The 24,035-nt window shown below is 42.2% G+C and overlaps 1 protein-coding gene across 5 annotated transcripts in view; it reads right to left on the bottom strand.

Annotated features, from left to right (window-relative positions):
• Positions 1 to 24,035, bottom strand: part of rbms3 (RNA binding motif, single stranded interacting protein) — a 365,348-nt gene that overhangs the window by 8,844 nt on the left and 332,469 nt on the right. For 4 of the 5 annotated variants that reach the window (XM_011480740.4, XM_011480741.4, XM_023959618.2 and 1 more), the window contains 3 exons: positions 13,087 to 13,197; positions 1,783 to 1,872; positions 661 to 785 (listed from right to left, as the gene is read on the bottom strand). In XM_011480740.4, the coding sequence (XP_011479042.1) occupies positions 661 to 785; positions 1,783 to 1,872; positions 13,087 to 13,197 (326 nt within the window). Of the gene's footprint in view, positions 1 to 656; positions 786 to 1,782; positions 1,873 to 13,086; positions 13,198 to 24,035 lie in introns of those variants that run through there. The other variant, XM_023959619.2, reaches the window with a different exon arrangement.

Here is a 24,035-nt window from a genome sequence, read left to right as displayed (position 1 = left end):
ACTCAACGTCAGCTGATGAATCCCAAAAGCCAATCAGAATCGAGTATTCACCCGGACAATGGTATAATCGCGATTAACGCGATTGTGACACCCCTAGAGATGACGCTCTCCCAAAAATTGGTAAATCAGAGGAAGATGGACACTGGCGGCGCCCCACACAGACGCAGTTTTGATGTGTTAAAATGGTAAAACAAATTCAATTTTAACTTTGCTTTTTAACAAAGGGATTTACATTAAATAAATAAATTAATAGAAATAAAAAAAACAATGTTAAAAATAGTCATCATAAGAAAACTCTCCAACACACACTATAAGAAAAAAACAGGGACAAAAATGAAATCAAATGAAAACTTAAGCAAATGTGAAAACGACTTCAAAGTGAAGCTAAAAAGATGCATTTTGAGTTTATTCTTTAAAACCTCCTCAGTGACGAAGCCCTCACATCCTCAGGCAGGACGCTCCACAGGGCCGGAATTTGGATCCTGACCTTTGGGACCCCCAGCAGACCTGAGCCTGAGGACCTGAGGGCTCTGGGAGGGTCCAGAACTGAAAGCAGCTCTGATCAAAATGAAGGTCCAACTCTATGGAGGCATTAATAAAGGAATGAAAGAGTCGATGACAGTGGTCTAAAGCCCGCTCTCAGGTCTCTGCTGGACTTACTTGGACTGGTATGAGTAAGCAGGAACGTGATCGGCAGCCCCGTCCACCTGGATCTGTTGCTGCTGGCCCCCCAGCTCCTGTGACGAAGGGGCCACGGTCTGAGGCGAGGTGTCTGTCACCACTCCCTGCACACACAGCAACAATCTGTGTCTGCTTTAGAAAATAAAAGCCTTTTACCTTTTAAATGACGGGACTGAGACATGAATAAACCCCAAACGGGATCTCAGATCTGGCCTCACAGGAACGGGCGTTTGGGGTAAAAACATCCTTCCTGGATGTCTTTGTGTCCTGAATTCATCACAAGCACCTCTGAGGCTTTAGGCTGTCTCACGTTACTGATTGCCCCCCAACGCTGAGCCATCTCCATCACCTCTAACTAGCTCTCAAGGATGCAGCGTCATGTCCATACATCAGCGGCTGAAGCAGTGATGAACGCCGGCAGCAGAGGGAGGGGGAGCAGTGGCGTGGACGGAGGAGGCGCTGTGGGCTACATGTCTTCTCTTTTTATCAGGAAGCTTCTGAGGGGGGTGGGGGGTGTCAAAGAGGAAATGGGAGGGCTGACTGATGGGCCTGTCAGGGGCGGCTGTCATTGTCCGGGGCTGGCGGGCTAACTAGACCTCTGTGGCTGAAGGATGCGCGCTCTCCAGCCACCTATGAACAGGCGGTGGGGGCGGGGGCCGGCTGCGGAGGCAGCGCCGCCGGCGCTGCGTCTCACTTCAGCTCCCGTCATGTGATACACGGCCGATCGTCCATCTGAATAGAACTGCGGCGTCAGCTGCTCGACAGCTGGATCGCGCTCCTCGCCCGCCGCCGCCTCCTCCGTGTTCTTCATTTTTCAGGCTGGACTCCCAACCTGCCAGACGGCTGCTGAGGACGGGGCGGGGAGTGGGGGGGGGTCACCACTGCACTTTAAATGTCTTTCCCAAACGCTATAAAACTTCTGACTTATTCCTCTCATTTGCAGGAGGCGTTTTTTGTGTTTTTCCCTGCATAGTTTAAATGTGTTTTTTTCCCCCTTAACGGGTGTTTTCGGCTGTTGGCGCGATGGTCATGATGTCATCAGCTGGGTAAACATGATTGGTGGGTTTGGGTGAGCATGGTGCGCGTGCACGCGGCCCTTACTTCCACCGGGACGGCTGTCGGAGGCACAGGAGTGTACTGGGGAATGTAGGTCCCTTGCATAGGTGCTGCAGCGGCTGCAGCGGTCATGTACTGAAAAACAAACAAACAAACAAACACATTGATTGACAGTCAAACAACAACCTCTGCACATCAAAGTGACATCAACAACACCAAAAATCGTTACGCTGTTTAAGTATAACGGCAATGCTAACAGCGTTTTACAGTATTCTACATAAATATAACGCTGTGATAGTCACTTCCTTTAAATCGTTATTTCACAGTTGATGCGGTTAAATCTGAGCGCTTTTACATCCAGAAATGTCTTTATAGTGATGTGCGGGGTGGGGGTGGGGGGTGCATTCGAGATCACGATTGGTCCAGGAGTCGCGTGCACATTCACGCTTTCTCTCTCTGCGCCGTGCATCCGCCTGGATCAAAACAACAGGAAGTGGCGGCGAAAGTGACTGAGTTAGCATTTTCAGGCAGGAAATCTCTACGCTGTTTGACTTTTATTAAAACAAAGCCAAAAACAGGGCTCCAACAAGTTATTTAAGTTCAACTGAAGACTTTTTAAGGTCGTTTTTAAGACTTAATTAGATTTAAAAAAATGTAGACCAATTTCTAAACCAAAAACGAAAGCCTTCAGTTGCAGAACAATCATTTATTAAGCAAACAGAAAAAAAACAGCATGTGTGAAAGTCAAATGGAGTCACAGCAACCGGACTTAAAGTCCTGGAAACGTTTGGTCGCTTATCAAAAAGGCAATTTAATGAATGCATATATAAAGAGATTTGATTTTGTCCCCAAATCTTTGATGAAGTGAGACACTGAGGGATGATTAGTTTTGACTGAATATTTTATTGACACTTTTTTCAATTTTTTTTGTTGTAGCATACATCTAATTATGATTAATCATAAATTGAATAAAGACAAGTTTTCTTGAAACAACTTTCTTAAGATTCCATTTTTGCATTGCATGCTTTAACTTTCCCCCTAAATATTCTAAATGAAGAGCTACAACAGAACAACTTTCCTTATTTTTAAGACTTAAGTCTAGAATTACACTTTTTAAGACAACATTGTCAAATTTACACGTACACGACAAACCAATAGAATTAGTTTTATTTGAGATATTATTTAAAATGAAATGTTTTCAAGTTAAAGTGCCTTTAGATCTTCAAAATGTATTTTCCCACAGCAACTTGGTCCACCGATGAGTCAGTTCTGTTTTATATAAAGTGTAAATAAGGATTTAAACTGGAAACTAAACAGAAAATCTTGGTAATATTTTGTTTTTGAATTATATGTTCATACTTGTAAGTTTTATGCTCATTTCAATGTAAAGTCTGTTTTATTTTTATGTGAAGTTAATATTATTGATATATAGATTATTGCAATGTTTTTGTGTGAAAATTCTAATAAATAAACATTCAAAAGTTCTACCCTTCAATCCTCTCCCTACATTTAAACATCATAATAATTTTGGTAGAACTGTACCAAAACACTAGAAGTGTCACTTTTATTAAACTACTGCACTTCAGTTATTTGTTATGTTACTCAGTTCAGGAAAAATATTAAATTATTTGCAGTATTTTAATAACAAATTCACTTTGCTGAGTAATTCATTACTTTTATTATGTAGTAATGAAGTCACTAGCTGTAACCAGTAACTGTAACTACCAAGATACTCATCACAGCAGCACAGATCCAACAGTGTCTTCATCAGAGATGCTCTGACTGCTGCATCCTTCGGGGGGCGCTAAAGGAATGTGCGTGCGATCTCAGAGACACTGAGCCCATCAGATAAGCTGGAGAGAGACGGAGGAAGGAAGAGGAAGAGGAAGAGGAGGGGATGTCCTGCTGTCCCACCAAGACTACATGAAAACTGCATCAGGATGAAACAAAAAAAGAGTAAAAAAAAAAAAGGACTAAAGGGAATTAGCAGTGTGTGGAGGAGGATGAGGAGGGAGAGGAGGAAGGTGATATAGGCCCGTGGCCTATATAACTTTAGTCACGCCTGCCTCTGCTGTTAATGCGGCGGCCGGTTTGTTCTGTGCTGAGTGTTTTACTGACGGCACACACGTTCGGTGACCTGACGGTAATGTAATATGAATGAGGACGGGCTTTGCTGAACTCGCACGCCAGCGTGAGCCCGACTCGCCACTCTGAGTTTGGTTTTAATTAGCACATGTCCGTGCATGAAAGATGCACAGACGTGTTTGTCCAAGTGTGCATGTATATGCATGGGTCCCTGCATGCAGCGGCGTGTGGGAGACCAGCATCTCGAGCCTGGGAGGCTTGGATCGGTGACGCTGAAGGATGGGACCCAAAGATGAAAGCACGGACTGAGTGAACCCCCCCCCTCTGGAATCGCACACAGGAAGTTGATTTTAGAAGGCAAAACCCCGTAGACTTCTGCGGATAAATGCTTATTACAGTGACAACAACAGTCCCTCTAGAAATAAGACAAAACTTCTCAAAACTTGAACAAAATTTTTGAATTTGAATCTTGTTTAAATCATAAACTGACCAATCACAAGCCTCAATAAAAGTAGGCGGTTCCCTGCTGGCCCTCACGTCCCAAACGTTTGATTGACAGATTTACAGAGTTTGTGTAGCCTGCTTTCAAATGTGAGGGGTGTGGCCTTTCAACAAGCCAACTCTTGATTGAGAGTGGTTGCCATAGAAACAGACCGACTCGGACCAATCAGTGCCCACTGATGTGGTCTGGCTCCAACATGTATGGAGAAAAAGGGATTTTTTTTTTCATCTTTATGGAGAAAAAAGGAACTGAGTGCATATGTTTGGGGCTGGAGGTCACTCAGTCCAGTTCCCATAAATGCCCCCTCCCACCCCAATCTTCCTGCTGCCCCTGGATGAAGAAAAAGTGAAATCTCTCCTTTGTTTTTTTTCCTTTTGCTCTCAAACCGCCTGACAAGCGGCGCAGCAGTCGTGCAGTAGGAGGCGGTAATGGAGAGGCGACGCCGGGCTGTGAAGCCCTTCTTGGCGACGGGCCCGTCGGCGCTGGTGAAGTGTCATTACCGGCAGCGTCGCTAATGGATCGGGTACGGCTCCACCGCTCACCGCTAATGAGAGCAGCTAAAGGCCACGGACACGGGTGATTAACTCCCCCACCGCCGCTGCATGGAGCCGGGGAGGATGCCCCGGGATGGATGTCAGCGTGTGCTCCTGTGCGCCCGTGCGGGGGTCTTTGCACGCCGGTCTGAGGTTATCACATCTTCAGAGCCGTCACTCCCAGGACATCCAGAGCTCCCCCACACATTAGCTGTCACCTCTCCGTGTCATCTCTTCTTCCTCTCACCTGCTCTCCTCTAAGAACACCCATCACATTGCCGAAGTGACCTTCTTCCTCGTGAATCCCAACCACGCATATCAATTTTCCTGCGTTCGGCCGGCTCACCTGTGACGGCCACATGAAAGCCAATGAAGTGAGAGAGGAAAATTAGCCGGTTCCACCCCCCACCCCTATCCTTCGTCATGGAGATAATGTCCGTTTGAAATGTTATATATCTCCAGAATGAAATTAAATGAGATTCAACAAGAAAATTTAATAATATGTTTTTTTCTGCCGCCATAACCATTAGTTAACCTATTTAATATGGCAGGTTGAGCAAGGCACATTTCTGCAATCGCCTCTGTAGCAAGTCAGTGGGGTGTCAAACCCAGCCATGGTGAAATGGGTTGCTATGGAGATGAAGATGACTTTTGTCCAATTTGAGCTCCTTTAATGCCGCCATGTCCACAGTCAGGGGACAAGTTTGGGTAATATAAAGCATTCCTAATTGGCAATAAATGGTTTCTCATCACACGTCCGCTCTGTGCACGTGCGCTCACACCTGCGCCTGCAGCAGATGGCGCATGGGGTGCATGTTTGACGAACGGCGAGGCTGAATGGCTCCTTAACGAGGCCGGTGTGAGAAGACTCCTCAAGTCTCCTGTTCAGCCATCACTCTCCGTGACGTACGCCGCCGACCGCCGTGTAAATCTGGACCCGCAGTGCAGCAGTGGCTGGATGAAAATCCATACCTCAAGACACAACGCCGGCGTGGGCCTCTGCATCACCCTGACTGCTGGTTACAAACAGGAAACGGCCACAGCTCTGAGTTTCAGCTGAAGTTTTTTGCCACATGAGATGAATTTCTTTTAGCCTAAACGTCCTCAGAAACCCTCCGGCCTGCAGCTCATCATTGCGTCTTTACGCAGCGATGACACACTGTTGTGCTGTTTCTTCAGCAAAAGCATCCAGTTACTCACTGCAGGTTATTAATGGCTGTGCAGCTCGGGCAACGGCCTCTGATGACTATCGATCCTGGATGTGGGTGTCCGACACTACAGGAACTATTGGAGAGAATTACAGAGCTCTGCTACTTTACCATGAAAAGCTCCTCACGTCTGGGCTTTGTTAGCTGCTCAGAGCAGTTCAGACATGTAAAATATCAATATGTTCAAACATTTTCTCCTCAGCAGGCTTTTCCTTTGCTTATTTTTACATTGATCTTAATTTTAGGGGCACCTGTGAATTTAAAGGTGATCTTTAGAATATTTAAATCTGTCTTTGAGATGATACAGAACTCAAAAATGTCCAGAATTTCAATAAGAAAATGCAAAAAAGATCCATATTTTTATGACTCTGTTCTGCTGATTGCTACTATAAAGTCCAACGTTCAAAACATTTGATTGACAGGCTTTGTGTCAAGGGTGTGGCCTTCCAACAAGCTCTCTCCTGATTGGCCAGAGTTGACAGGTGACTAGTTTACCCGAAGTTCTTAAACTGTTGGCTAAATCTACAGGACCGCTATAAACGAGGGGCTGATCAAATTGTTTTCTAGGATTGACAGTGAGAAAAGCGACGATTCCTAATCTAACATATTTTCTAAAGATTATAAATCCTAAAAGACATAGATTTAGATTTAGCCAACAGCTGAAAAACCTTATTTCATGAAACATCTGTGAACTCTGTCCAATCAGGAGTGTGCTTGTGAGAAAGCCACACCCCTATCACTTGAAATCGCACTACACGCCGAACGTTGGACTTTATGTTCTCTTGCTGAACTTCAGGGTAGCAAAGATTCAGAAAGGATTCCTAAAACAAAAGTAAAAATATTGATATTTTGTAAGCTTTTTTATTGAATTTCTGAAACTTTTTAAAATTTATGTAAAAGACAGATTTAAATATCGATCAATCGGTACAGTGTTTAGTCATGTTCTAAGAACCTGTGATAGTTCAAATCCATATTCATCTTTATTTTTCCACCAAAAATAGAACTTTTAAAACACCTGTCAAACACCTCACTACACACTTTCTACACCTTTCATTCTTGGGTAAATTCTCAGAGCTCATACCTTCACAGAAAAATAAATGTAGGATTATAGAACGAAAAAAAAGTTTTGATCATGATTGAAGCTTTATGGAGATTTACGGAGAGATTTATGGAGAGTTACGGTGGCCGGTGCTAATCAATCAACAAATCACTCAATACAAAAATATTTTAAGGATCACGACCACAAAAAAAATAAAAACAAAGCAAATGTTAAAAAGTGGCTTTACATTTTAGAAAACAAAATAAGATTTCAGAAAAACCAAAACGTAAAAAAGAAAACACTTCAGAAGACAAATTAATTAAAACAAAAAAACAAAATGGAATACTGAAAAATATTCAAAACATTTTAGAAAACAAAATTAATTTCCAGAAAACAAAATGGAATGATCCCAAAGAAAAAAATAAAACCAAGTGAAATGTTTGAAAAACTAAACACAATGACAAACCTGAAAAGGCAGGTACTAATAGACATCGCTGATTGGGACAAACATCATCATCCAATCAGCGATGTCCCTCAGTTCCTACCTTTTCCGGTTTCTCATTGTGTTTCGTTTTTCAAACATTTCATTTTGTTTTCTGAAAATTAATTTTGTTTTCCAAAATGTTTTTTCATTTCTGTTTTTTACATTTTGGTTTCTGAAGTTTTGTTTTGTTTTCTAAAATGTAATGCTGCTTTTTAACATTTATTTCGCTTATTTAATTGGTGTGAACTTTAAAACGTTTTTGTGACGAGTGATTTATTGATGTGATTTGGACTTCAAGGCCACCGTAGAACGTGAACACATTCTGAACACAACACAAAGGAGAGTGTTGTTATTTTACTAAACAAATTTACTAAAAAAACAGCTAGACTGCCAAAGTTGAACCCTCAGATACAAAACGAATTTTTAATCTAAAACTGATAAAAAGTTCCTATTTTTTAACCCATAGTCTGTTTACTAGAACTTCAACAAAATTACACAAAATTTTTTCTTCACAATACGGATGCCACCATGTTGGAGCCAGATGACTTAAGTCATCATTGCTATGGCAACCACTCTCACCTATCAGAAGTGAGATTGTTGGAAGGTCACACCCCATCTGTCAATCAAACATGTTGTGCATTGGATGGGAGGGCTAGCAGGCTCCACTTACTTTTTGAGGTATCAGATTTGTAAGTTTATAACTTGAACTACAGAAAAAATATTGTGTTGTATGTTAAAAAAAAGTATCAGGGTCAGAATGTTTGTTCTGACCAATAGCTGTTTATTTCTCTGTAGAAGTCTCTGGGATTCTGGCTTCTTGGAACCACTTCCTGTTTGGTTAGTCCAGTCCAGTTTTTTTTCTTCTGTGCTTGTGCAGCTCACCTCCACGTAAAAGTCACGCGTGAACAACACACCGTCCCTAAGGTTTCCCAGCAGCTGAGCGAGCAGAACCGCTCAGATAAGAGCGGGAAAGCCGTCACACCAATCTGTCTTTCAGGGACGACAGAGACTGTCAGTCACCTTTGTCGCCGTGACAACAGAGACTTGGGTTCAACTTGCACTGACAGCAGTATGACGGAGAGCACAGAGGGAAGGTCACCTCTTGTCATGTCAAACAACATGTTGCACACGCACACACGAGTAGTAGTCGTTGGCGTGCGCGCCTCAAAACGCACAAACGACGACAGGGCCGTGAGGATTTCCGCACAGCCGCTCTCAGACCCGCGGTGCGTGACAGATAGACTTCTGTTAAGTGGTGAGAGTTCAGGGATGGTGAATAAATCAGTAACTGTGCAATATGCAAAAAAACGGAGCAACATAAATCAACAAGAAGAACGGCTGCCGTGTTTATGCCCGCCGTCCACAAACACCACGCCTGAGGTTCTTTAGCATTCTGAAATTAAGCGTTTAAGACAAACAGACGCACAGCTAAACCAGACCAGCTCCAACAATGTTTCTGAAAACAGTGGCAATCAGGAGGTGAGAGTCTTTTCTGGTAGAAGTTCTCCCTTTCCATTCTTATTTAAAGCCTAACCTCTGAGCTGAAAACGTGACGGAAAAACACCAGATTCTGGGAAAGGCGAGGGTCACCACAGCAGCGCCGCAGCCCGGCCAGACGGGGAACATCTGGAGGCAAAGGGGGAACCGCAGCCATGCACAAACAGGCCTGGAACAGCCAAAATTATTCTGAGGCGCGGCTCGTCCTGCAGCAGGCGAAGCTGTTGACTCTCCGCAGGTGCCGCTCTGCGGCCGAGATGAAGTCACATGACCAGAAGGGAAAGAGCAAAAACACCACATGTGCGCAGCCAGAGCTATCTGTGGTGTCAGCTCGAGTTTATTACACGGAGAGTCGGAGGTCCTGCTTTTAAAGTCACTTTTCAACAGAGTTTTCCAATCAGGCAGAATGAAAGGGCTTTCACATCTGGCTTAAGACTCGGCTTCACAGGAAACACCTCTCAACTCCCACCCATGATTAAGGGTGGCGTGCCGGGTGAGGATCTCAACCGCGGGAAGGTCAACAGCACGTTGCCTCAGGACAGCTAGGCGGGCAGACAGAGAACCCCAAAAAGCAGAGAAAGTGGATCTTCTCTAATACGACCCATCAAACATCAAAAGCCATCATCGTAGATTAGCCTCCCTCTAATCCCGGCTGTTAGCACAGCTGGGGCAGATTAGGCGGAGGGGCATTCCTGACAGAGCCGGCGTGGCATCACAGTCGCTGACAGCTCACCTGAAAACACATGGGTAACTGTACAATGCAGCACTGTTTCAATGGCAGCGACGCACAGAGAGATCAAACATGCTGCCGGAGCAAAGCTGTCTGTCTGCCTGCCCCCAGGCAGCGGGGTTGGGGCAGGAAGTCAAGCTACAGAACTGTGACACCTCTAAGTCGGCTTTATTCTTAAAAACAAGGGGGAGGGGGGGGGGGGGGGGGGGGTGATGGTCTCAGGGCAGCATCTGTACAGGAATAAGGGAAACCTGATGGAGTGGGAGATTTGACCTCTGATTTACAGAGTGACGGCAACAGACAGACGAAGAAAGGAAGAGAAATTAGTGGGTGAGGAGAAAAGAGGGGGCTGTTAAGACTGATAAGCTGCAAAAGAAATGTGTATAATATGGAACATCAGGGGGGAATAATGTGCTCCCTCAGAACCTGCTGGTGTTTGAAATAAAGGACATGGCAGCTCTGTGGCTGAGCTCATTCTGCAACACCGTGAAATAGTGTCAGTTCCTCCAAAATATTTTTTGTGGTAAAAAAGTATCCAACAATGTTACTGGCTTTGGTTTAGTTCAGGTCCCAACTAGAACTGTCTGTAGTGGCTGCAGGAGAAGCAAGAAAACAGTTGGATTGATATCATCCAATTTACCACACGTCCTTGTGATCCAATTACATCCAGATCTTTCTATTTAGGTCAGATTGTCTTCATTTTCTAATTATGGCCAATATAATGATTAACAGATCCAACTGAAGGGGTTTTGGTGTAAATGCTGAAGCCCGATGATGACAACGACCGTTTTACGCAATTATCTTCTGATTCCAACATTAGGAAGATGCTATCATCATTCCTTAGAATGAAGAGAAAAAATGTGTGCATTAAAAAAAAGTAACTGGACAAATACAGTCCTTTAAAATTAGGAAACAACTGTTTTTTTAAATTATAAATCTACTTTAGTTAAAGTGTAAAATACGTTACTTCATTAGATTTTATTGAGTAAATTGAATTTGTTAGCACAGAAATGTGTAACTCAAAGCACCTGATCCCTATCAGATAACATGCACTACAAATCCCACAATGCATTGCCGATGTTTTCAGCCATTAAAGCCTGTCAGAAGCACAGAAGTGGGATTATTCTAACAAGAATCTGGCTGTTCTTGGTCTGTAGAAAAATGTTGTCAATTAAAAATGTAACCAGAAAATCTGTAGAAAGAGCAGAATTTTTGTCTATTTAAGGTTTAATGTTGTAACTATTACTCACTAAGAGAAAACTGAGCTTAAATACGTCTCAGTTTTTATTGCTGCTAAAGGATATTTTGATATTTTTTCTTTTAGGACAAATTAGATTGTGGCAGTTCTTGGCCTAAATAAACATGTCCGCAGAGCCAGAAAAGCTCTAGAAAAGTGTTTTTTTTTAAAAAATAATTTTGGGTACAAACCATTTTATATATTTTCAGTTCCAGTTTCAAGTATCATTACATTCTTACAGTTTTTTCTTTCTGCCATAAAAACTTAATTTTGTAATATTAGTTTTTATTATTTTAGCCAGTGTTGAAATAATGAAAATTTCAAATTAAAATTTGTTTTTTTAGGTTTATTTTATGATTATTACTGTTGTTTAGAAGGATCTGTTGATTTCAGGTTGAGATCATCAAAAAAGATCATTAAAGAGTTCTCAGTAAACATTGAGTCATAATTTAAACTGAAAATTAATTTAAATTTTGAGTTTGACACTTTTGTTAGCACAGACCACTGATCATAACGGATGTTTGTGAAGTTGTTCCTTCTTCTTTAACCAATGATCAATAACTGCAGGAGCTATCCTCCTATCAGAGCCACTCAACCGAATAAAAGGTTTGCATTAAGATTATTTATATTCTGCTAGGTTTTTTTCCTTTTTTCGCTAGGTTTTGTGTTATTTTCTTTCCTTTTTTTGATTCATTTTTGTCTTTTTTCAAATTTTTTCTTCCTTTTTTATTTTTCTGCTTTTTTGTTTTTCTTCTTCTTATTTTTTCCTTTTTCTCTTTGCTTTTTTTGGTTGCTTTAGAAAATGTCTGCTATATAGAGGACCCCTTTGAAAAGAAGATGCTGCATCTCAAGGGGCTTATCCTCATGTGTAAATGTTTAAATAAACTAAAACTAATCAGTCATTTTTATTGTCCACATCTCCTTTAGACGGAACTGAATTATAACAAACATTGACATTTTTGCTTTTTGCATTCTCCGTAAAACTCCTTCAGACAACCTTCTTGTTGGGATTTTAAAACAAACCAGATCAAATTAAAAGGAATTTGGTCTGAAAACAGATGCTTCACATTATTGTGTGCAGTCTAACGGGAATTAGAGGCAGACAGACAGCACAGCCTCATGCACATAAATCCCTGTAACTGCTGTTTTAAAACAATAAATGCTACAGGCCTTCCTGGTTCTCTGCAGGAATGTGCAGGCAGAGGCGTCAAGATGAGTTAATGTCACCTGCACGGGTCCTAACCCAGGATTTCCTGGAGCTAACCTTCAACTTTTTGTCCTGCACGGTCTGAGGAACAGCAGGTTTGTTTTTCCACACAGGCAGACAAAACGAAGGCCAGAACTCTTTTTGAGTCATTGAACTCTGATTGTGTTTATCATCATTTCTACAGATAAACGTTGACGTGACACACATCTGTTTTATCTTTTGGGCCAAAAAAAAGAAGAATTTTACGTGGAGACGATGAGAATAAATTGCTTTTACAAGCTGAAACTAAGGGAAAGTTTCCGATTCAATCCATTAACTAATTGTTTTAATTGAAGTGTCATCGTTTTTTGAGTGTGTTTCAGTAAGTTAGTTAGCGCCCCTAGGCGGGCGACTTGTGCTCAGCGACGAACGATCAATTGGTCCGGGCAAAGGGAGCAGATGTTCATGCCGGAGTGATTAAAGCTACTTTCCCTGAATTGGGAGCACAGGTGTGCTCCCATACAAATGCTACAAGTCAGTTCATCAAAAGAAAATCTACACAAACGTTCAAGAATGATCAAACTGAAGCCAACTGCGGTAAAAGCTGCAAACTCTATTTTTGCAGCTGAAGGAGAAGTGGGTGGACGATTTACGCAGCTTGAAGGAAAGAGTTTCTTTGTCAGAGAGTGAAAAGTAAAAACGTCCACCAAAGTCATCCCTGCAGCTCGTAAATCACACCGCTTTGACCACACGTTAATGACTCAAGCTGTCCTTTTGCATCGCCGTTCTCTTTTGTCAGCTCCAAAGTTTTGGCTCAGATGAGGCTCAAAGCAACCAGGAGGACTCACGCTTCCTGTGGTGCCCAGGGATAGATGGTTCATCTGCTGGGTGAGAGGGCCCATCATGCTGGCAGGCTGCATGGACATGGAGGGGTCCATTGCTGGCGTGATCACTGCACCCTGAAGGAAGAAGATAAAGAAGAAAGAGAACAGCATCGTCAGCATATTATATCCTTTATGCCGTATAAATGGATCAAGACCCACTGCCATGAACATGATGCTTTTAACATGTTCTGGTGTCATTTTTCTCATAGTGGAGGACATTTAGAAAGAAAATGGTGTTTAAAAATGTATTTCTTTATTCAAACTTTTGTGAATCAGGAGCAGACGGGAAAAATATAACTTAAAAAAGATTTTTCTTTTGGCTAAAAACAGCATAATCATAATAATATATGTATATATTCTTACAATAGATCAAAAGATGACTGCAATGGGAAATTAGAAATAGAAAAAAGTAATAAGTCACATGACTTTGACTATTCACTACACATAGTGCTCTAAATATAAAATCCAGTGCCCTAGAAATTTCCCAGAAGTCTCAGCAAAAAACCAGTGTGCATCGATGCTCACTAGACCACAATGCATGTTTAAACGATTGTTGTGGGAAAAAAACGTACATTTTCTATACTCCATCCAGGTTTATAGCAGCAGCACACAGTGGATACATACATAGTTTTTGGAAAATGTGTGTTTTGTTTTTTTAGGGTTTTACTACGTGAAATTGGTGATGCCATGTTTGTTGTTTAAAAAAAAAAGTGGTGAACGTGGTGGCCAAATTGCTTTTAAAATCCAGGGCTCTAGATAGTCCTGCATTATCCAGTCTTTAAGTAGTTAGGGAGTAGGTAGGGAATTTGGACATAGCCGATATTAAACAACATTACTTGTGTCCAGTGACACTAGCTTCATTTCCATGACACATATGCACAAAACTTTATAAAAAAATTCTAGAAACGTAAAAAAAAACAAAATTTCGCAGTTACGCTGTTTCCATTAAATCCTAAATATGTGAATGAACACAGACCAACTCACAAGATAAGTCATTCAAAAACATGCCGATGGATGTGAATTATACTTTGATTGACAGCAGATCCATTTAAATTTCTGCCACGGCACTAGCGCCCATCATCATCAATCAACGGAGACGTCGGCGTCTTCTTCCGGCCGTGTAGCGGCAAGCTCCTGACACGTGGGAGTGGCTACAGATGACCCATTTTGGGAAATGGTGGTTGGAGATTTTACAGAGCAGCTCTGGATCCAACAATGCTCTGTAAAACCATTACCCAAAATTGTTTTACAGAGGATTGTTCCACATGACACGCTCAACTTTTGATGAGCTGTGTGATGCTGTGGGACCTCTGGTGGCGCCCGCTGTGCAGCGCCCAAGGACGCCAGTTCCTACAAAGTAGCACATCGCCATCCGCTTGTTGGTCACGTGACTCATTTAATTAGAAAATATAATGTCAATGTCAATTTCAAAAACCACCTCCTCCAACTTTTTTTCGATACGTTTTTTTTTTCCAAATTGTCTTGTTTTCTATTAGGCACATTTATTACCATTACAATTTGTGCAATTTCATAGTAAACGGAAATGCAGTTACTGCTGTGAGTCGAGTCCACAGATGGGTCTTCCCCCTCTTCTTTGAGTTTGAACTCCAAGAGCTTCCACATGAAGATTGTGTTTTGAGGGAACCAGACAGCAGAGGAGGAAGGAGGGAGGAGAGAGGAGGTGCGCTGCGTTGTGAATGCAGGGTGTAGACAAGCAGAGCGAATCTGACAGGCGATGTCTGCACAGTTTGTTCTCCAATAGGCCCACACAGAGTCACCAGTGGGGTGCGCACAAGCATGCACTCGCAAGCACGAGCTGTTGAATTGCAGGCGAGTACACTGCCAGTCAGCCTGCACTCAGTGTGTGGCGGGCCTGCCAACAAACACCCACATGCACACTTACAGCACACACATATACACACATGCAGGAAGGAGGCCAGCATAACAGAGGAAAAGGAGTGGTTTTTCAACGCTTTCCTCCCAAGGCTTCAGTGCTGCGGAAATGGAGCTATCATGACAGAGGATGAAAGAGCAACAATGGTTTCATCACTTTTGCTCATGTTTCACTGCGCCCTGAAAAAAAAAGGCTTCCAGCTTTCTCCTCCGCCCATTAGGGAAAACACGCTCTGCTGTAAACCAGGAGGGAGGTGGCAGTTCCTCCCAGCATCACTCCAGCTGATGCATCAGCCGCAGATATCGACGACTGTGATGGACCAAAGACAGTAGTGTGTATTGATCCAGCATCCTGAGGTGGTGTTGCTGTTCATTGACGCTTTTGTTTCTTCCTTTTCTGCCCGCTGGAAGAATCCTCATTTCTCTTGCCGTCTGTTTGGATGCTAATTAGATTTTGACGTTTCATCAAACATTCCTCACACCTGATGTCTGTCTTCTTATGAATTTCCTTGTCCAAATGTGAAGCATGAACTGAAAGTCTCACTGCAATCGCCTTTTGATCTATATTTAAAAGCATTCTTTTCATTGGGATGATGTTGTTTTCAGTCAATTTAAATAAATCGTTTTAAGGACATAGTTTCTGCAGAGCAACAGGAGTTTATTAAGTAATTCACATCTAAATTGTGGGCAGAACCATTTTTGTGTTTTGAGTTATTTTGTTGTGTTGTGAGTTAAAGTGTTGTGTTGTTAGTAATTGTGTTGTTTTTTTGAGTTATTGTGCTGTGAGTTAAAGTGTTGTGTTGTTAGTAATTGTGTTGTTTTTTGAGTTATTGTGCTGTGAGTTAAAGTGTTGTGTTGTTAGTTATTGTGTTGTGAGTTAAAGTGGTGTGTTGTTAGTAATTGTGTTATTTTTGAGTTATTGTGTTGTGAGTCAAAGTGTTGTGTTGTTAGTTATTGTGTTATGAGTTTAAGTGTTGTTTTTTGAGTTATGTTGTGAGGTATTGTGCTGTGTTTTGAGTTATTGTGTCGTGTTGTGAGTTAAAGTGTTGTGATGTTAGTTATCGTGTTGCGCGTTATTGTGTTGTTTTTAAATGGTGTTCTGTTGTGAGTTAGAGTGTTGTGTTTCTAAGTACATTTTCTTTTAGTGTTGTGATGAATTGTAGTGTGTTATTTTGTGTTGTGTTGCAAAATCCAAAGTGTTGTGTTGTGACCCTTCTGGGTGAAATATATATTTTATGTTTAAATTGTTTTTATTGGACACAAAAGCAGCTACAAAGTTTACTAACTGAATCCATCATTTTCTTTCTTTTGGACATGTAGTTCTTCACAATTATGTACCATGTTTGAAAAATGAGTCAAACTTGGCAAAGAAAAGGTTGACAGATGTGCCACGAAGTAGAACTAAGTCAACTAAGTCACTTACTGAAACTCCAAAATGGGTTGTAGGAGAGAAAAGGGAAGACAGGAGAGGAATGAAGGACAGAGGTGAAGGAGGTCATGTGGAAGACAGGTGACAGGAAAGCTGAACGAGCAAAAGTACAAGAATGACTTAGAGAGAAAGCTTGGGGGACAAAAAAGACAAAGAAAGAGAGCAGTGGGCTGCCTGTTCCAGCCTGCATAATAGAACGCAGACAGGTGAAGGCTTCATTCACAGGTGTGTCCGGGAGAGTTGAGCGATTTCTGTTTGTGCGTTTGTGAGGCGTCGTCTGTAACAGAGCGGGTTGTGTGTACTCATGCCTGTTTTTCTACTGAATGGAAAATGAGACATAATCACACAATGCGTGTTTGATTTATCCTTTTGTGTAAATAAGACAAGAAGAGCCTCGTCCTGGATGCTGCTGCTGCTGCTGACCAGACTGTCCACACAACTTGGGAGGTTTTATTGACCTTCAAAGACTGAAGATGTACATTCACCCACCGGAGGACGGGTGCAATAAACAAGGAGTTTTTTAGAGCCTGTAAAAGAGGCAGTGTGTTAACGAGTTCTCATTACGAGGATAAAACAAAGCCGGTAAACTGGTGAAACACTGATCAGCATCAGCTCATGGCAATTAGGTCTTCTCTGATCCCACATAAAAACTGTCAAACAGGTGGAACATAAACGTCACACAAAGAGACTGCCTGATCCACGGAGGCTGTTGGATGCCCCTTTTTTGTAATATGCTAGTAATGTTATTTACAGTGACGCTGGGAAGGCACAGGTTTAACATGCAGACCTGTATGGGTTGTCCAGTCCCTTGGAGGATCGTGGCGAGGATCAAGTCTTGCAGTTTCCTTCATGTCATCTCAAGGTACATCATGAAAATGGAACGTACCATTCTCACGCGTGTGGTAAGTGTAAGTAAGTATTCGTAAGGCTAATGGAAGTTATCATGTACGGGTGATGCTGTCCTTATGCCACTCTCTAGTCATTAGTGAAGGGCGTGTCACACAGCCACTACGTACATTTACACATTTTCCACATTTTCCATGAATGAATAGTCAGTCTTTCATGATTCATGCGTGATAAACGTAATTCACAAGTGTTTCTTTGGCCGACGGGTCTTTAAGTGAATTCGGTTTTGAGCTGTTCAGATTTTTTGTGAATGTCACCACATCTTTTCTCACTTTTTCCATGTAAAGTTTATTCGCATATGAGCAATATTTTATGTGTGCAACATGCTGGCTTCTTACTGGCTGTGCGCAGAAGCTGCACGCACGGGATGTGCACGTGATACGGAAATGCTCAGAGGACGACCACCCAAACTACGCGCTGCCTAATTTCCTCATCTCTAATGCTGCATTTACACCAAATTCGCACAAGGAATTCACATCTTTTGCCTTTCTTTTGACATGCTAGTCCAATAGACATGTTCATGAAGAAGACTCTCCCACCGTGGGTGGGAGGAGCTACTGTTAAACAGTTTGAGCGTCATCGGTACATGAAAGCATTGACTGTATTGTGCATCTCATATAAAGTCAATGCATGGAAGACATGGATGATGCTGAGACATCAGCTCAATTTATTTAGTAGAGAAGCATCTGTAATCACGTCTTCATGTCTGGATTCATGACATCATTCAGAGATTCTCCAAGTACGGTGAGTTTGACGACTTGGTGTCCCGCATTAGTCAGAGGAGGGAAAAAATAAAAATGAGAATAAAATGAGAGGAACTTTTTGTAATCGTTTTGATACAAATGCAAAAAATATCATGGCGTTCAGGAGGAGAACAATCAGATTCTTCTCCATGTTGGTTTTGGACTCCATCCGCTGATTGCATCGTCAACACGTCATGGGCTAAAGCTGAGTCCCTGATTGGTTAACGCAATGGGTCTTCTTCAGCAAAATAAAAAAACAAAAAATAAATACCATCTTTTCCTTTCAGTTTGTTCCTTCAAGGGTTTTCAATGCAAATCCGCCTCCACTTAACCTCATCCTCTGCATCTTTTCCGTCACAGAAAATTACATTATCTCCTTTTTCACTACATCTGTAAATTTTGGGGGCTTTCTTACATCCCTCCTGTCTGGCAGCTCTTTAAGAAACACATAAGATATTAGGCTTATCTGGGTTTATCTCTGAAACATCTAACATGATCTGTCCTTCCCATGGATTCATCTCTAATTCATTCCATCCTCTTTCCTCTCAAGGAGAACTTGACCGTTTCTGCTCTGCCTCTAGCCTTTTCTCAGTAAAAAAAAAAACCCTCACTTATTCTTTCCACTATCTCTTTCGTTCTTACTCTTTTGTCCCACATCCAGGCCGACACTTTTCTCAATCGGCTGCCTTCCTTTCTCCACGTTGTGTTGGACTGTTGACCTTCAGCTCCCTCAAATCCTCCACCTTCTTTACCTCCACTTCGTCTAATCTCGTCTAATGTCCTGCTGAAACTGGCTTTTATTGCTTTCCTCAAAGAGAATTCCTCCACTTCTTTAGGTTTTACTCTTTTCTGCAAAATTAGTCAGGGATTTCACGTCAGGGCCTCTCATGAAACTTTGGCGCCGGGTCTACGTGAGGTTTTGTGACGCAGCGCAGTTTTCTGTGTCATTCTGTTTTCGTCTCCTCGCCGCATACCGATTCCTCCATCTTTGGTTATAGAGACACAGAAAAAGGAGGCAGCGTGATCTTGTTAAGTCCAGCCTCACGTGAAAGAACATCTGCTGTTGACTGGGTGGTAACAAAATACAGAGAAGAACGCCACAGATCCCTCAAACTACAGGTTGAAGCAGGGACCACTGGGACTCAAGAAAAAAGGTGAACCGTAACAGATAAAGACTCTGTGTCCTCGGATAAAACTGGATGTGGGTATTTATAGTGTAACGGTGTTGTTCTGTGTTTAAACTTCCACCCCCTCGCTGACCTCAGCTCTGACCAGATTTCTTCAGGCTCTTTTCTTTTTGGTAAAGCCCGGAAAAGGAAGCAAACATCCTGAGTCTTTTCACTCTAATCTGCAGGACAAATCCCTCCTTTGGGCTAAAAGATCTGCAGAGTTTCCCCACAATTAACAACGCAGTCCATCTAAAACCCAATGAAAGCTGAGAAAGGGACCCGCACCTTTCATCGTGCCGATGCAGCACAGAAGAAGAAGTTGTGACAGAAAAACTGAAATCAAACGGAATCGATAGGATTCCAGCCCGGAGCTTCATCTGTATCAGAAATGTCTGAATGCTCATCTGTACCAGTGAGACTTGTGACATTGTTTGTAGACAGTTTCATTTGGAGTTTGCATCGCTGAAATAACAGCTTTTCCTCTTCCTGGAACCATTTCTGCAAGATTTTCTTTGGAATTTGTGTCGGTTTGGTTCTGCATAGGATTTAAGGAGGCAAAATACAGATTCTAGGCGATACGTCCGGGACGGGATCCCCTTATATCTGCTCTCGTTCATATCAAAGACGATGACTGGCGGCGATGAGGTCAGGCCTCTGTGCGGGCCATCAAACTCTGGTCACACCAGAACCATTCCAACATGGCCTTCCTTTTCCCTCCGAGGCTAAAGTATTTCTACAAACTTAGAAATGTTTTAACCAAAATGTCCTTCAAGCTGAAGCACTGTGAATGTTCCAAAAGCCCCATACCATTAACCCACCTCCACCAAGTGGAAAACAAGCAGGTTAAAGGTCAAATAATTCTACATGTTTGTAAAAACAAAGTATGAATGTTTTAAAAGTTTTGATCTTAGTTTACTTCTAAATAAAGTTTCTAACTTCTCTATGAGGCAAACATAGAGGCAGCTTCCATTGGTGGACGATGTTCTGTAACCTTATATGGTCTTAGGCTTCTTGGCAGAGGTGCTGCAGGTCCAAATGCCCCCCCCTAACAGTAATACCACTAGCAGTAGACTGTTTTACAGACAGAGGGGGAAATTTCTGGAACTTTCTGATCTCGAGCGAGGCATCCTGTCTAACTTTCAACATGGTCACTGAGCTCTTAGAACCACCCGTTTTTCTGTCAGGTGTTCATCTGTCCATGACTTCCTGTTTCAGTCTGTTACTGGAACTCCTTTCAAATGCTTTTGTTCATATTGTTAACGTGTGTAAAGCTTTTACTTGAAGCGTGATGTCTTCATCTATGGAGGAAGATAAATATCAAAATGAAAAGTATGTTTAATGGCAAATACTTCATTTAGTTTTGTGTTTAACATGGCTGTGGTAAATACAACTTTTCTTTGTCTGGAATACAGAATTTGCCCTGATAAATTACTGTCGAAGATATGTCACAAAACACTGATTCAGTATGGCGTGCACGCATACTGAGGAACATTGTCTACTCCCACTTCTTTCTTTAATATTCTAAATATCTTTTGTAGGCGTATGGGGAGAGTGGTTTAGTTTTAATTTTATCTACACATCTCTATATGTGGTGTCATTTTATCACTATAACCCATGATCTACGTTGGTCACAGTATAAATACTAAAGTTGTACATAAAACACATAAACTGTCCATCAGTTTCTGTTTGTACTCCAAATGCGGTGGCGTCTTAAATCTCAGACGTGTGTAACCCTGCTGTGCATGCACACTTTGTTGAATCATTGTTTCATGATTCGTTGTATACGCCTGTGACACCATGACAGACTTTTGACCGTAATTTAACAGCGGAAATTTAGTGCTCAAAACAAAAAAAGTCGTATTCACAACAGACGTTAAATCTAAAAATAAATGTTATATTTAAATTTTTTAACACAACTTTTATCTATGAGCATCATTGACTGTGTATGAAAACTGGACTGAGTTCCAAACAGGAAGTACCAGAAAGTCAAAGACTTCAATAAAACAAAATAAACAGCTGTTACTCAGTCATCTGGCACTGGCACAGAGGCTGTTAAGTTTTCCAGGCATGGATAGAAGGAGCAGCCACACAAAAAACAACGAAGAGACAAAAGTAAACAATGATCAGATGACAAAAGGGCCGGAACGGCGAGAGAGCAAGGTCAAACGCCGCCCCGTCTCAAATTCTGCCTCGCCAGTCCGATCCGTTCTGTTCTCCTTCTGAATCCGCAGAGCCTTTTTAATGTCATGTGGTGAGATAGCTATCAAGCAGCGTGCTGATTCACACCATCCCATCAGCACAGATAGTTCTGGTTTGGTTCTGGGAAAGCCCGGCAAGCACCAAAGCTTTTGGCAGACAGAAAAAATAAAAAAAAACAGGCCAGGGGGTAGTAGAAAAGAATTCAATAATTCATCCCAGTATGTTAGGGCCAGTGAACGCTGGCAAATTCACACTTGCAGTGCAAACAGCTCCAAGTGAAAAAAAAAAAGATGGAGGGAGGGAGGGAGGGTAAGTCATGGGGAAAGACAGCAATGCTGCGCATGGCTGCTACTGCAGTAACTCTGGCTCTCACAGGCAGCGCAAAATAAATTTGAGAGTCTGCGTGAGTGATTGATGACCTGCTCCTCAGTCAGATTTACCATTATGTGGAACGAGTTCCTGCACTCTGACAATATGTGTGCGTAGGCAGCATCTGTGTGTGAGTTTCTCACATGTACTTTTCATTTAGGGTGTTTAGTTCTTCAGCTTTGCTCGTGTGTTTACCCAGAAAGCGGCTCTGCAGATCTGATAGCCCACATCTGACCGCACAACGGTTTTGTAGCAGTTTTGCAACTTTAAACAATCTGCTCACAGCATCATGAATAAGGAAATTGCAAACACGCCTCTATTTTATGTTTTATGAATGTCCTCTCTATAAGCTGTCCTGCACAAGTTAGATCTCCAAAAAAAAAATCTAAACAATGGAACATAAGTGAAAAAAGCTTTATTGCTTTATTGCTTGTTTATTATACATTATTTATGTTTGTAGTTACATCGATCGATTGCGAAGGATGTGGCATTAGATCGCGGGGTCATCAAAGATAAACAAATAGATAAAAATCTATCTAAAAAAAAATCTATCAGAGAATCATAATCCTCACTGTTTAATACGTCAATTGATTGACATGCACAACGGCCAATCGGACATCCTCTATGACATGTTTGAGTACACTGAGTGTACTTTCTATTTTCTTTCATTCTTCTCCCGGCGAGCTTCTGTCGGCCCGAGAAGCTCCTGGCTGCATTGTGCACACCGAGGCGTGCCTCAACGTGGGCGGAGTCAAAGGCATTGAGGCACACCAAATGTATGTGATTTTTCGTCACAGCATCGCAGCGCATTTAACCCCACCCACGTTTAGCCACGCCTCGGTCTGCACACTGCAGCCAGGGGTAGTCGGTTGGCCCCACTGTGTGCCGGGTCCTCGGGGGAGGAGCACTCCGGCCCGCAGGAGCGTTTATGGAGGCCCGCGTGCGCCCTTGATCAGAAGCGAGACCGAGACACCTCGTCTGACCCTGACGACCCAGTCGTCCTGCCACGGCGCCTGCAGCCGGGTCCGCGGTTCCCGCCAGAGGGATCTGAGCCCACTCTGTTCGTTCAGCCGCACTTTTAAAGTGTTATGCTCCCCAATTACACGGTTTACAGCAGAGCATAAAACGCCATGGTCGCTGCTTTCTGTTTTCGTAATGAAACGCTTTGACTGTTCTAGTTATGTTTTACTACAACAATAAAATTAATGCACACAACAAAACTAACTACTCACAAAATTGTGTGTACTCCTACTGTGTAGTTTTTGAGTTATTAGTAAAGAAAAACTGTATTTTTGACTGAAAATATATTAGACATAGATGACTTTTAAGGGACTTTGGTGCATAATTCCAGGCCAAAATTAGTAGCTATTGTTCTAAACGTCATGCACTGTCCTATCACAAACATTTGTGTACTTTATTGTGTAGTTTTTTAATTATTACAATAAGCCTAGCATTTTAGACTAAAAATACTGTATGTTGTCAACTTTGAAGTTGAATTTTAAGTGACCTTGGCGCACGTATAAACCCCTGTTTGCTGGGCTCACTTGGTAAAGAGCAGGACTGATCCGCAGGACATCAATGTTCGATTCCTACGGGCAGAATGAGCTAATTATGGGGCATATCTCAGCGCTTGGAAGAAATGCAGGGAGAAGCCATAGGGAAAAGAGAAGAATTCAGATTTGGCCGAAGTTAGTTGTCTGTGAGGCTGTTGACAACATGTAACTTTTGACTGCAAAACGTTTAAAAAGAGAATTAATTGATGCAGAGCTTTTAAAAGTTTTTACTGGTTTATTTTAATCAAATTGTTTTTTCTGAGAACTCTATCGGTAGAATTTGGCAGCTCTTTGCTTAATTCACTTTCCATCAGTATTTTATTGATTTGTGTTTTGACTTTATTGTGATGTGATTTTTCCTTATTTTAGTAAATTTGTATAATAATTGAATGAAAATACTTCTAAATGACAGGACTATAAAGGGGGCGGGTCTGTCGAAGTTCAGCCAGCTAAAGCCAGTCTTACAGGCGGCGTGGGTGTAGGTGCCCATACAGAATAAGCCCCGCCTTAGTGTAACCTCTTCCCCTCCCACGCCTGGCTGCCTCCATATTGCCCGGACACCAGGAGCACCAATGCACAATGCTCCATTGGTTTAACACACAACATGAGGGGGAAGCGGCCAAATTGCTGCACAATCAATTGATTTTTTATG

Source organism: Oryzias latipes, chromosome 11 (assembly GCF_053564925.1).
Source record: "Oryzias latipes strain Hd-rR chromosome 11, Olatipes_Hd-rR_3.1".
Taxonomy (NCBI): Eukaryota; Metazoa; Chordata; class Actinopteri; order Beloniformes; family Adrianichthyidae; genus Oryzias; species Oryzias latipes.
This window is presented reverse-complemented; position numbering and strand designations above follow the sequence as displayed.